General features: G+C 40.2%; 1 protein-coding gene across 2 annotated transcripts in view; it reads right to left on the reverse strand.

Annotated features, from left to right (window-relative positions):
- Positions 1–1,620: 1,620 nt before the first annotated feature.
- Positions 1,621–15,316, reverse strand: part of ddah1 (dimethylarginine dimethylaminohydrolase 1) — a 100,573-nt gene continuing 86,877 nt past the window's right edge. Inside the window, exons 4-6 of one of the 2 annotated variants that reach the window (XM_010902117.3) lie at positions 9,596–9,715; positions 3,955–4,098; positions 1,621–1,939 (exon numbers count right to left, since the gene is read on the reverse strand). In XM_010902117.3, coding sequence (XP_010900419.1) covers positions 1,823–1,939; positions 3,955–4,098; positions 9,596–9,715 — 381 coding nt within the window. In that variant the 3' untranslated portion in view covers positions 1,621–1,822. The remainder of the gene's footprint in view (positions 1,940–3,954; positions 4,099–9,595; positions 9,716–15,316) is intronic. The other variant, XM_010902119.3, reaches the window with a different exon arrangement.

A 15,316-nucleotide genomic window follows, 5' to 3' on the forward strand; every position in this document is an offset into this window, starting at 1 on the left:
AAAGAGTGACTGGCTTACAAGCCTTTCTTCCAAAAGGAATTCTTTCCCTGTTTCATCATGACTGCTTGCCATTCCCGATTGCCACAGAGTACACATCAATACAGGCCAGAGCCCTGGGAGTCAAGATGCTAGCCTAGCTTTGCTGGTTACTGACAGACGTAATTGCCTGTGACAACATTTCAGGCTCACAGTTTTATAAAGAAAGTGTGAAAGAACTTGAAAGAACAAATTCTTGCTCAGCATAATTCCTCACACTCTGCAAGCTTTGCAGTAGGTTCTGAAGATTTATCTAGTCAGATCTGATGACAGATATAAGGCTGTTGAGAAGTGCTTGTTAGCCATAGACACAGAATTACTAGAATGGCGCAAATATTCATTCATTCACAGGCACTCGATATGCTGCTAGTCCATTACCATGACCCATTGATTTGAAGGGAGGTTTCCAATTAATTCTAGTGATTTTACTTTTATGTTATCAACAGACTTTCAAGATCTCATTGGATATTCTCTATGGAATTTAAACACAGCTGGATAGATTAGAGTTGGATAAATGTGTCACTACATAGTGTGCATCATCTTTCCAACTCTCCACTCCAGTTGGCAATAAGCCCTGGTGGATTTCTCAGTGCTCACATTAATTCCCCAGAATGCTCTCTGATTCATAATGAGCAGAGAACAGAACAGGATGATCGTACCGGTGCAGTAGTCAATACTGGTACAACTAAAGGTTTTCAATCATACCAAATAAAGCTGTAATAATGGCTTCTTCAGTATACAGCAGCAGTTATTAAGCCACCTGGTGTTAGACGGAGGCACACAGTCCATTAAGACATGTTAAAAGTATATAGTATACACATGTTAGTCTTTACATACATGTCATAGCAATGGGCAAGAAAGTACTGCTCATGAAGTAGGCACAGCTTCAGTAAAGAAATAGTGGGAAATTACATTTTATGTCCTAACACATCTTATTTTCAGCTGCAATTTGTAGTTAGTTTCCTGTCCAGGATATAGACTTTTAATCAAGTATAACTGGGTAGATTTATTTTCATTCCATCCTCTCCCTCAGTTAGAACAAATACTTGTGTGGCATGTATCATGAAGGATTGAAACAAAAAATAACAAATATGTATAAAGTGAAATCAGTAGTCGATTATAAATACAGTATTATTGGATTGGTTCGTCTTATGTTCATAAACCAGTAACTGTACTATATATCACATAATAAAGCTCCTTCAGTGGAACAAGGCTTGTAGCCTCTCCAGTGTTATATTGTAGTGGTTGTTTTAAAGGGTTGTAAACATTGATCAATAAGTACAGGGATTGATTGACACATGAGCACATTCAGAGGGCCTGAATGACAGTCTGTTTTGGAGGTCAAGACAGCAGACAGACTATCACCCAGGATAGGGTGTGTAGACGACTTCTCATCTGGACAATATGACAGCCAGCAGCTGAACCTGCCCTGTGAGCATACCTGGGTTCAAATCCCAAGTTTTTATTTTCAAATTTAAATATACTTGGAAATATGTTAAATACATGTAATGTTTTATTAACATTAACATTTAAAATGATCAAAAAGGGAGAGTAGAAAATACATTTCACATGAAATATATTAAATGTATTTAAAAATATATTTATTTTATAATTATTTTCACTTGGGATACATTTTAAATGTAGATTTTAATTCATGTGAACTACTTGTGTCTTTACTAATTTTGGCTAGCCTGGCATAATAAAACCAAGCCCACTTGGCACATCAAAGGATGTCACAATTTCAAGTTGTATTTGAACCCAGGTGTGCCTGAGGGACCCCTAATGATCAGACTTTGGCTTTCTTGTTGATCAGAATGGAGCAGCAGGTCAGGGCTCCATCCACCTTGGCCTTCTCCATGTTTGACACTGGGATCAACATGTGGTCTTTCAGCTTCTCAAACACCTAGTAAAGAGAGGTATAGACAGATAGAGAGCAAGTGTACACAAAAGAGAAAAAAAAGGAAGACAGGGACAAGAAAAGAGGAATTGACAAAGAATAAAGAGATGAAACCTTTTTATTTAGGAAGTAATACTGCTAAAAATCTCAGCTCAACGTCTCCATGAAAGGTAAAAACAATATCTCTTTAGAGGATAGTTTAAACAACACTGCCCACTAGAGGAAGTCGGTCTGTATTCACCTTACGTAACAGTAGTTAACAGGATTTGTGTATTTTACAATTTGAGAGCACTTACAAGTGAAACAAAACACAGACCTGGGTTCAGCTCCTAATTGAAGTTTAAGTACTGTAGCGGGGAACATTTAAGTAGAGAAAGTTCTGTCTCCCGAAGAAAGAAAAAGTAAGTGAGAAATATTGCATCTCCAAAAACACTCATAAAACAATGTGTCACCCCATGGAGGCACTCCAGAAGAGAACCACTGTTTTCCTAAGTCCCTTCCAAGCCAGACAACTTCTCTCTTTCTCTCTGCCTTTCTCTTTCCGTTTCTATCGCTCTTTCTCTCAAAGTAATTGAAAGGGGCTTTATTTTCATGTTAATATTGCCAAAGTATGTGAAAAAAAAAACAGAATAAACAGCAGGCAACATCACACACACAGAAGTTTCAAAATAATTTCCTCTCATGCAAGAAACCGGGATTGCACTATCTTTGGGGCTACAAACAATCCATTGGCGGTCTCTAATGCACTCTCTTAACTGTTTCTGCTTTCAGGGGAGTGAGTATGTGCTTTCCAGCTGGGCTTTTACTGCTGTGGTTGAAATGTATAGGTCAGTGTGAGAACTTCACTAGGGCTGAATTTCACTGAGATTTTGGTCTAGTCAAGTTCTCTCTCCATTCAGCCTCAGTGACAGTCCACCTGAGTCCCTTATGTTGCCCTCGTTCCTTCCCCATAGACCTTCAGCCTTATTTAAAGGGGGACTGTTATGTAACATTACTAAAAATAACCAAAGAGAGTTTTTAGGGGAGAATGTTTTTGTGTAAGAAAGCAGTGCATCAAAGCAGTTTTGCAGGCAGACTGAGTACGTAGGTGCACTCAGAATGGGTTTGGCAGATAAAAAAAAAAAAAAGACCAATAACCATAACAACAACAACAAATGAAACAGATTTTTGCTAAAAGATCTATGGGATTTGAGACCAGAAAGGGGTCCCCTGCCCCAAAACGATAGAGAACCGCTGATATTGAGAGCGAAAGCAAGAGTCTGTATTTGTACATCACAAATGTTTAGAAAAAAAGACCCCAAGCTTCTATCCAGGATCAATATGAATAGAGGCAGTCACTTTCATTTTATGTACGCTTTGAATCCCCTTTCTGCCAATCCTCCAGGAAAATATTATATTAAGCCTTTGGAAATTGAACAACGCTTCCAAACCCAACAAGACATATTTCAATAAATACTTCATGCTAAAAATAAATGTTCAAGTTTGGGTTCTAACCACAGAGTACATTTGAGGTCTTCTGATTGCTTGTGCAGATTGCTGGTTGTTGGTTGTCATAATGTGGGAACCAGGACATCAAAGTGAATCATTCTGATGTGCAATGACACTGAGGAATCTAAATGACATGGCTCATCGTCGGCCATCCCTTAACCGCCACAGAGACAATAACATGTCATTCACTGCTCAATATAATCTGTCGTCCAGTTGCTATGGACTGGGGCAGCACAGACTAGATGTCTGTTTTAAAATGCATGGCACATTATTTTGAGAATTTCAGTAATCTATGAAACAAATACAATTCATTGAGATATATTTGAGTATATTCAAATTATTTCCTTTTCTAATATTGAAAAACTTCTCTGAAAGAAATATATTATTTGAAATGTAAGATAATTATTACTGCTTAAAAATGTATGTAAAAGTGACTGAGATGCTTCAAATAGTATTTGAACCCAGGTCTGGTGTGATTTGTATGTGTGCACACTGTGTATGAATGCATGCGTGTTCTGTGTGTTTGTGCTCACCTTGGCACTGTCTGGAAACTCGTCTGGGGTGCAGTGTAGCAGTACGTGGCCCTTGTTGGGGAGGTTCATGTAAATGGTGTTGGCAGCAAGGTCATCAGGCACCGTCAGCTTATCATAGCGATGGTCACTCATCTGCTGCATGATCTACACACACAGGCAGGAGTATGTAAGTTGGGAGCTCCACATCCACACCGGTAATACCGTGAAGGAGAAGGGGGAAGGATCATATGGTGGACTGGGGGCGGGGAGCAGACCCTGCTGCATGCTTCAGTCCTAACCTCCAAACCACTGTCAGGGTGGCTGGGCCTTAATGGAGAACACAGACAGTGGTGGACTGATGGACATTCTTTCACACCAGATGTCATTTTATTTATGTAATCTGTCGGGTCTGGCTGGGGGGGAACGTCTGTGGAGCAACTAAAGCCACCAAAGTGCAAGGGCCCAATCCCCTTCCTTTCATTCTCCTCCACTTTTTCTCCATCCTGTCATCCCTCATCTATTCCGCTCCCTTCTTTTATATCAAGCAAAGTGAGAGGGGCCAAGATGTTGTGTGTGTGTGTGTCTGAGAAAAAGTAAGGTTTGTAACGTGTCCGTGTTTTTGTGTGGAGGGTTACGGTAAGAGTTGAGTGATTACGATGTTGATCCGAGCAGATAAAACTGTCATGACTCTCTGGGCCATAATGTGTGAAGTGAACAATAGGCTCTGCGGCTTGGCCTGTCCACAGGCTCTTCACCACCCGGGGCTGGCTGCTGTGGCTGTCTTTTATGGGTGTCCCTCTACTGGAGCCAGTGACCACGTGCTTATTGGTTAATGTCTGTTTCGTTGTACATCAGCAGTGGTTCTAAATATAAACAGGGTACAGGTACTGTACGTACATGCTGAGATGATTAGCTGTCTGTTATCACACTATAATGCAACACACCTGATTAAATGTGTGCAGTTTTATTATAGTGCTTTTCTGTCCTCTCACGGATAGAGGAAAGAGAGAACTCTGTTATTTGACCAAATCATGACTCGTTGGATCAGTCGTTGGATTGGAAGGCACAGAGGAGGAGGAGCCAATGCTTGAGATGTGACAGCATGGCACATTTTATTACAAGCTGGTCAGCAAGCACATGAGGTCTGGTTCTAAGTGTATTATGTATACTAGACATAACGGCAGATCATAGAACCGTGTTCATCGTGGACAATGTCTGTGAAAGAAATGGTAAAACGGTGACGGAATGTGCACAGTCAATACTGCTAAACAAAACGTTCACTGTGAAGTAACGGAATACCCTTAGAGCAACAACAAACAGATGGGCTCCATTCCTCTAAACCCATCAGGACACTGTGTTTTTTGGAGCAGAGTTAGAATATGTGGAATGTTCATAGCTCATACACAATAATTTACCCAACCTATGTAGCTTCCAAAAAGTTTGTTACAACGGCTCCTTTCATAAACACAAAAACAAAACAGTTGCTATCCAAAAGGCATCCAATCCTAGCGACCCAAGGACAAGCATATCTGAATGTTTTGAATAGCAAATTACACTGAAATAACTTCCTGCTGATGGCATTTTGTGATGGTCCTCGACACATATTTCTTCCCAGACAAAAAGACTGATATTTATTCCTGTCCCGGCAGGCTAATCAACAAGCTAAATTTGGTGGCACAGCACAAGTGTTGGTGAGTGTGTTTGTGCAGGTGACTGTTGCTGGTGTGCCAGTGAGTTGGCATGGGCATGTTTTACTTCCTTTCTGGTAAGTAAAAGTCAGCAGAAGGAAAGTAAAGCATTTTATTTTTATTGATCGTGTGGGGACATCCCCAATAGAAAAAACTAGGTTTTCTTACAAAGGGATTGGGTTTAGGGTGAAAATTCCAGTTAGGGTTAGGCATTAGAGCTACATTAAGTTTAGGTTGGTTAAGGTTTGGGTTAGGGCTGGGCCTCAGGTATAAGACTAGGTCTGGGTTAATAGGACCAGGGTTATAGGTTTAATGATATGTGTGTCTCTGGGTTATAAGGTTGGGTCGAGGGGTGGGGGTTTGGGGTGGGGGGGTCTGTGGTGGGCCGGTCTTGGAAGCACCAGTCAACCTGGAGCCCTGGCCTACTGTAATGGGAGAGCACATGCAAGAGAGCAAGAGCCCTTCAGCACAAAGAGGGAGTATTTGTGGGAGATGACATGACTTCAGGGCTGAGGCTTGGCAGTGATAGCAGCGGAGAGCCACGATTGTTATGAGTACGTTCAGATGATGGAATTCATCCGGTCCACGTCCTCAACTTGGGAGGGCTAAACATAGTCTGACTGTAGACAGTGTGAGGCACACGCACGAGCACAAAAGACACACACACACAAACACACAAGGACACCCACCCAGAGACAACTGCATACAGACATTCACAAATCACTACCACTATCAAGGCTAGCTGGCATTTAAAACTGATGATACTATTATTATATTAGCATTGTCCCCTTAAGCTCAGCTGCTAGAGTATGGTGTTTTCAAAACCATTGTTATTGGTTTGATTCCTATATGGACCATTATGAGAAAAATATGCACACACTCATTACTGTTAGTTGCTTTGTACAAGAGCATCTGTAAAATGTAAGTTAGAGCTACATCCACAGCAACATCTTCATGTTTATTACAGTTATATTCTCAAATAGGCAGCCAGTTTGTATGGATTCCAATAGCATTCACAACAACCCCTTTAGTATTCATTAGGGCAATGTTTACTGGACCCACCCTGAGCAGAACATTACCTAATTAGAAATATGATCTCAGATATTCATTAAAAGTCCTTTATAGCCACAGCTGAATGACAGACTGTGCTGTAACACCGTCTGTTATTAACCCAAATGCTAATGGTCATTCGCCCTCTCCCCTCTCCCCAGGGTAAAATTATAAGAGCTTGCTTATTGAAGGGAATCATAATCGGGCTCTGGTGTGTATCAAATAAAAGTGAGCTGTCTAACTTAGCTACTATCACACTACTTAATAATTTATTACTAGTATATTGACCTAGCACAGTATATGGATGTTTGACTTAGTATGTAAAATGAGCTGAGAATAACAGATGATGCCCACAAACAAATAATTAGCAGTCGACAGAGATGGTGAGTGTCAGGGATGACGCTTCCTCTCAACTTATTGACAGAGAGTGTTACAACCTTGGGCCAGTAGGGGGCGATGTCACACTGAGGAGGCACATAGATGGACCCTTTGATAACTCCTCACTGTCAACACTTGATGTGTGTCCCAGGTGTGTGCTCTGTCTCTTAGGTTACAAAACGTGTCACATTCTGTTTCGCATCTGTGTCATGTTTTGTGTATTGACACAGAGCTGCACGGCAGGTGCATCTACTATTCTACTCTGCACTAGACTATATTTCACTACTATACAATTTAATATTGGCCCTTGGAGGACATGACTAAACCAAATCAGGGTTGCAATAATGTTTGTGGTGCTGTTGATTTTGCAGCATCTGGACAGTGCGATCAATTAAAGACCATTTGGAAAAGGCATGTCCCAAATTAATTTCTTTCTTAAGGGTATTCAAACTACAACATAATGAATGTCAGTGAATCCATATATTCTATTCAGAGTTTGGAGGAATGTATTTTGCAGCATCTTTTCGTGAGTTATACACGTTTGTTATACTGCAGTGTTGACAGAAGAGCTACTCCGATGTTTGTCATTTAACATCCTGTTGTCAGCTTGCATTTCTATCAGTTACCTCTTAAATTCGGTGGTCAGTGGATTAGGTAACTAGCGAGCCATATGTTTGAAAATGAACTAATCACTTATATTATAAGATGTTGTGGCCTATGTGTAATAATTGTTAGCTAGGTTACCCAGCTTGTTAATATTTATTTTAGTAATGTGATTCTGATGCTATTGTTGCCTTTTACTAATGGCAACTATACCATTTGTGCATTGGATAGCGGAGCTGCTTTATTAGAAAACAGCTGTGATGAGTCAAGCAGGTTGTTAGCAAAGCAAGCTCAATAACGATGATGTTGTTAATTTACATTAGTCTAGACTACAACTAAACTACACTAGACCAGACTACACCAGAATAGACTACACTAGACCACAACTAGACTACACTACACTGCACTGCATTAGACTGCACTATACTTCACTACACTGGACTAGACCACAACACACTAGACTACACTGGACTAGACTACACTACACTACACTGCATTAGACTGCACTATACTTCACTACACTGCATTAGGCTAGACTACACTATACTACACTGGACTACACTAAACTAGACTGGCCTACACTACACTACACTAGACAATATTACACTAGACTACACTATACTACACTGGACTAGATTAAACTAGACTAGCCCACACTACACTACACTAGACAATATTACACTAGACTAGACTACACTAGACTAGACTACAATACACTAGACTGCACTAAACTCCACTAGACTACACTATACTACACTGGACTAGACTACAATACACTACACTACACTTGACTAAGACTACACTACACTAGACTAAACTAGACTAGCCTACACTACACTACACCAGACAATACTACACTAGACTACACTGCACTACAGTAGACTACACTAGACTACACTACACTAGACTAGACTACACTACACTGCTCTAGACTAGACTACACTATACTACACTGGACTAGACAACACTACACTAGACTACACTACACTAGACTAGACTACACTAGACTACACTACACTAGACTACATTACACTACACTAGACTACATTACACTAGACTTGACTACACTACAGTAGACTATACTAATTTACAGTAGACTAGACTACACTACACTAGATTATACTACACTACACTAGACTTGACTACACTACAGTAGACTATACTTATTCACAGTAGACTAGACTACACTAGACTAGACTACACTAAGACTAGACTACACTAGTCTAGACTACACTAAACTTGACTACACTACAGTATACTATACTAATTCACAGTAGACTAGACTACACTATGAAATTGACAAATTTAAATAAACATTTTGGCTCAGGATACTGGTACTGTCCAAGCCGGTGCTCTGCCCCCTGTCCTTCACTTACTGTCCTTCCTCCTCTGACAGATAATCACCGCAAGACAGGATATCACCCCCGCCCACCCACCCACACACAGCGTCTCCCACGCCACATTGCATTACAGTGATCCCTCTCTCTGATTTATTTAATGCCGTAGGTAAACTATGGTATAATTCTGTTTATCCACAGTCGAACATCAATTTTATTTCTTATTGAGCACCAATTTAACAGCAAAGTATACATAACTGTATACATAAAAAAAAAACACCACCTCATAACCCCAGAGAGGGCTGCTAAATCAATTGGGCTTATCAAATGAGAGATCTGGAATAATTACTGGGAGGCACATCCACTCACTCACACAGTTGTCTAGGACTGTAGTTCTGAAGACCTTCTGGGGAACATCACTTAGGGTTAGACTGCAGCTTAGACCACAGAGCCCTCCCCCATGACAAGCCTAATTTATTTGTAAATATAAGGCAAGCATACAATAATTAGTGGTATGTCTTCTGAGCATTTTTGGAGCAGTAATGGGGTGACTTGTGAGGTATCACAAAGGACTGCAAAATAGGGGACAGGCTTTTGAACACTGACCTTCAAGGCTTTCTGGGCCGGTTCGCTGGAGCCAATCACAATGAGGCCTGGTCCACCCATGCTGCAGAAGCTTTTCAGGTGCAGACCATCAGTGACAGGAACAGTGGACACAGCATAGTCCTGAAAAAACACATCAACCCTACTGCATTACACAGCATAGTCCTGAAAATACACATCAACCCTACTGCATTACACAGCATAGTCCTGAAAATACACATCAACCCTACTGCATTACACAGCATAGTCCTGAAAATACACATCAACCCTACTGCATTACATGGCATAGTCCTGAAAATACACATCAGCCCTACTGCATTACATGGCATAGTCCTGAAAATACACATCAACCCTACTGCATTACATGGCATAGTCCTGAAAATACACATCAACCCTACTGCATTACACGGCATAGTCCTGAAAATACACATCAACCCTACTGCATTACATGGCATAGTCCTGAAAATACACATCAACCCTACTGCATTACACTACATAGTCATGAAAATACACAAAATCCCTACTACATTACACAGCATAGTCCAGTATGGTCATACAAGTCCTCAGAATTAGAGGGTGGATGTAGACTGTCATCCTACCCTGCTACTAAGATATAGACTGACGATTGTGACTTTGATCCTACCAGCATCATTGTTGCAGTTGATAGCCCTTGGTCCATGGTTCTGATAGGCTAGTGGTTAGCTTCTAGAATATGTTGTTATGTGCTGTTATGATATGGGTTCTTGAATATAGTACAACAGTTGCAAACATTTGCCCTTAAAGGTTTCTAGGGTATGTCATAATAATAAAGCTCTTGGTTTTCTTGAATATAGTTGGAGGCCAGTCTCATAAATCACAGCGTTTTTGCCCCTACATGTACTCATGTGACTGCCTTAATTTTGGTCAGAGGTGGGAAAGATGCTATGCTATTTTGAATCTAAATCCCAAAGTATTAATGGTTCAACATTTAAGGATTCTTACAATAAGTTACTTACTTTAACCTACTTTCACTTAACAGTAGCCCTATATCAAGGGAAATCTCTGTCACAGAATCAACTGTCATGGTTCCTTTGAATGAATTACATCGAAGTGAGAGACTAAATCAAACGTTTGTCATTCCTTATTGGTGGAGTAGCAGTTTAGCCCAAACAGTTCTTCAGAATCTGAGCTTATCGACAGAAACATAATAAGATCCCATCAAATTCTATTATGGAGAATCCTAGAGTTGCTTTCAGGATCATTCTTAAAAAATAAACCTTTAGAAGGCTGAATAAATTACATGAAAGTGAATAGATAGACAACTATATCAAAAAGTTGTCACAGGGAACTCAATTCAGGCCAGTCTACAGTACATGTTTTAAAGTTTGAAGTACGTATAAAGATTGACTGAATAGCATAGGGAAGACTACCTTTGACATGTGAAAAGTTGTTTGAATGTCTCTAGCTTCATTGGTTCAGTTCTTGCTGCTACTGGTTTGATTTCAATTGCTTAGCATTAATATCAATTAATATTTTAACCTTTTTATATATGGTTGAGGAGCAATAGTATCTGAAATATCTATGTTCAAATAGTGTGCATTAAATACTGCTATTTTATATTATTAAGTATTTCTTGGTTCAAGGAAGGTTGGGAAACCCTGGTTAAAATGAGGTAAGGGCTATGGTAAATCTGAATACGTCATATAAAAAATTGTTGTATCTGAATGCAAGCAGTCTAAGTTGGATTGTTGTGAACGTTAACATTAGTTTGGTGTTGATAGTTTGTGATTGTGGATGCAGTGGCAAATCAAAACAGCTCCCATCCAAGCCTATGGAGCTGGTGTTGCATTGATGTCAGGTTCATTGTTGTCACCATATTCAATGGTATAGAAGTATTGTGTGATAAAATGTCATAAGTACCTGCTTATCAACAGGTCCATCTAGAGTAAAATCCCCCACTATCTCAACTCACTCCTCAGCACTTGCCAATCCAATGGAAACCTGCATTCTGGTAGATATCTCAAAATGGTCTTTCCAAAAATCAACACCACCTTTGCACATTTTGTTCAGTTCTCTCTACTGCCAATGACTGGAATAAATTGTGATTCACCCTTGGTAAAGATGAGCAAAAAATGCTATGGAATGTTAGGGTTGTTAATCAGCTTGATCTTACACTCAAAACCCAAAAGGTAAAATTATTCAACGAAAAACCCATCCTTAAAGAAGAGATAGTTTTACAATTATTTATGCAAAAAAGAAATCACAAATAACCCTTCAGCATTTTGAAAATATGAGAAGTTCTTTACAACGTCATCTGCTTTGATTTTACAATGTGATTGTTAATGTTGGAGAATTTCCTATATGGCTATTTGACTTCATAGAGTAAGAACATCGTGTCATGACCCTGAATGGAAGACAAGACCAGTGCATGTTAGAAATCTCTCCTGCACTAAGACCAACCTCTATGTATGTTTCCTTCACCCAACAAGAATCACAATGGATCAGAATCCTGTCCTGACCATAATAGGATATAAAATCATCCTACATTTGATGAAAGAGGAAAAAAACGATGGAAGTTTGAGAGCTTTATAAGTTTTGCCAAAGTCGCATCATTAAGCCCTGACTTCTCAAGATAACGAGTAACAGTGAGAGATATCCATGGAATTTAAATTAGACACAGACAGGAGCGGAAACATGGCAGCGAGCACGGTGAGATTACTATTTGGGGTGAACTCCCCGGGACATGACCTGATGACCATGAACGGCTTAGAAAAGTCAAGTTTTTCTTCCTGAGCCATTTGAAAGATTTCTGACATAAAAAAGCAGAACAAATCAAATTATATTTCAAAGAGGGGAAACATTATCTAAAAGGATTTTTTTTGCCCACATATTCACACTCAATAGATTCATTAGACTGCCAAATTATTTTCTCTTGTATATTTTGGTTCAGGTGTTATGTAGAGCCCTATTAAACCCAGCTCCACATTGTTTGACTTTCACCTATTCCAGCCAAAACATGAACGACAACATTAGGATGGAAAGGAAGTGTCAAGTGCCTGGTGGCTTAAGCAGTGCTATACAAAATGAAATAAAGCTTTATCAGACCCAAAGAAACTAGGATAATGCTCTGGAGAAAACTCAAATAAATACTGGCAGTGATGAAGGAATACACCGCCTGATATGAACCTGAAAAGCACGCAGAGTTGCCAATATTTTTCCTGGACAGGTAAGATACGTATATAAATAGCTTTAGTTATACCATGGACAGGACAGACTATAAAACTTGAAATTCCAAACCATATTTCATATGATGTTAGCTATATTGCAAAGCATGCTGGCTGTTACTAAGTTAGTTGTAAAGGCAAAACCCAAGTTACCACATCTATGTCTTTGTCCGACGTCACTAATCTAGCCTTAAATACATACAATCACCTAAAGGATTATTAGGAACACCATACTAATACAGTGTTTGACCCCCTTTCGCCTTCAGAACTGCCTTAATTCTACGTGGCATTGATTCAACAAGGTGCTAAAAGCATTCTTTACAAATGTTGATCCATATTGATAGAATAGCATCTTGCAGTTGATGGAGATTTGTGGGATGCACATCCAGGGCACGAAGCTCCCGTTCCACCACATCCCAAAGATGCTCTATTGGGTTGAGATCTGGTGACTGTGGGGGCCATTTCAGTACAGTGAACTCATTGTCATGTTCAAGAAACCAATTTGAAATGATTCGAGCTTTGTGACATGGTGCATTATCCTGCTGGAAGTAGCCATCAGAGGATGGGTACATGGTGGTCATAAAGGGATGGACATGGTCAGAAACAATGCTCAGGTAGGCCGTGGCATTTAAACGATGCCCAATAGGCACTAAGGGGCCTAAAGTGTGCCAAGAAAACATCCCCCACACCATTACACCACCACCACCAGCCTGCACAGTGGTAACAAGGCATGATGGATCCATGTTCTCATTCTGTTTACGCCAAATTCTGACTCTACCATCTGAATGTCTCAACAGAAATTGAGACTCATCAGACCAGGCAACATTCTTCCAGTCTTCAACTGTCCAATTTTGGTGAGCTCGTGCAAATTGTAGCCTCTTTTTCCTATTTGTAGTGGAGATGATTGGTACCCGGTGGGGTCTTCTGCTGTTGTAGCCCATCCGCCTCAAGGTTGTGCGTGTTGTGGCTTCACAAATGCTTTGCTGCATACCTTGGTTGTAATGAGTGGTTATTTCAGTCAAAGTTGCTCTTCTATCAGCTTGAATCAGTCGGTCCATTCTCCTCTGACCTCTAGCATCAACAAGGCATTTTCACCCACAGGACTGCCGCATACTGGATGTTTTTCCCTTTTCACACCATTCTTTGTAAACCCTAGAAAAGGTTGTGCGTGAAAATCCCAGTAACTGAGCAGATTGTGAAATACTCAGACCGGCCCGTCTGGCATCAACAACCATGCCACGCTCAAAATTGCTTAAATCACCTTTCTTTCCCATTCTGACATTCAGTTTGGAGTTCAGGAGATTGTCTTGACCAGGACCACACCTCTAAATGCATTGAAGCAACTGCCATGTGATTGGTTGATTAGATAATTGTATTAATGAGAAATTGAACAGGTGTTCCTAATAATCCTTTAGGTGAGTGTATATCAAAAGCATTTATTTGCTCAGATATAGTTATACCAGGGCTGGATTGGCTATAAAATGGGAATTCCAAACCACATCATTAGCTAGACTGACAAGACGGCTAGCTTTTATCTAGTTAGCTGCTAAGGCTATATTGAATTTTTTCGATCAGTTCTTTACAGTCTTCAAAAGTGCATGGACCAGAAACTAAAATAGAATCCTGTCTATAGAAAATTCCACAGATGACTCAGACCGAGGGGAGCTTGTTCTCTGCGTTACACCGAAGTGATCAATCCACACCATTAAAAAATACTTGAGTTCATTGTTTTAGTCCCGAAAATACAGTACAAAGGCCCATTGCAGACAGCAGTGCTATCCAGGAAATTGAGTTGATTGCATCACAACATCCTGACGATTGAAAAACAAGATCTCAATCCTGGACAAAATAGAAAATAAAACAGGAGTATTTTAATGTGTTCCATGAAGACGTTTACCCGGGAAACTGAAGCCAGAAGTCGATGAGCAAGTAGATCCTTTCCAATTGACAAAGGGTCAGAGTACCATTAGCACTGTACAAACAACTCAAAGAGGAGTTAGATGACTGGATCAACAGCCTGATTGTACTGCAGAAAACAGTCTGGAAAACTGAGTGTGCATTGATCCAAAACCTTTCCTAAGAAAGTTTAATCAGGGTACCTAGGATCTGCTGGGGGTCAGCGTTATTGTAGATGACATCCTGATTGTGTGAGAAGTCAACAGAGATGAAGCAGCAAGACCATGAGAGCAGGGACCCAGACTGGAGCAGTGGTCCAAGTCCCTGTCTAGCAGTACACTGCAACATTGTGGCAAGACTTTTGAATTCTGGAAGAGGCATCCAACATAGATCAGAGTGAATTGTCTCTGTGTTGACCGAGGTGGAAAGGTTGATGTCAGACAGGGCTGCCGTGTCTTGTTCCGCTCTACCATGCCTTTCACAAACAGTGTGATAAGATGTAGAAATGCATGGCAAGACCTGATTTGGAGAAAACTTCGAGTTTCAACTAGGTAATGCCGTAACTGTGAATTCACAAAATTGTTAGGGGAGACAAATGTAGTAAATACTGACTACATTATAAGTT

This window comes from Esox lucius, chromosome 8, assembly GCF_011004845.1.
Source record: "Esox lucius isolate fEsoLuc1 chromosome 8, fEsoLuc1.pri, whole genome shotgun sequence".
Classification (NCBI taxonomy): Eukaryota; Metazoa; Chordata; class Actinopteri; order Esociformes; family Esocidae; genus Esox; species Esox lucius.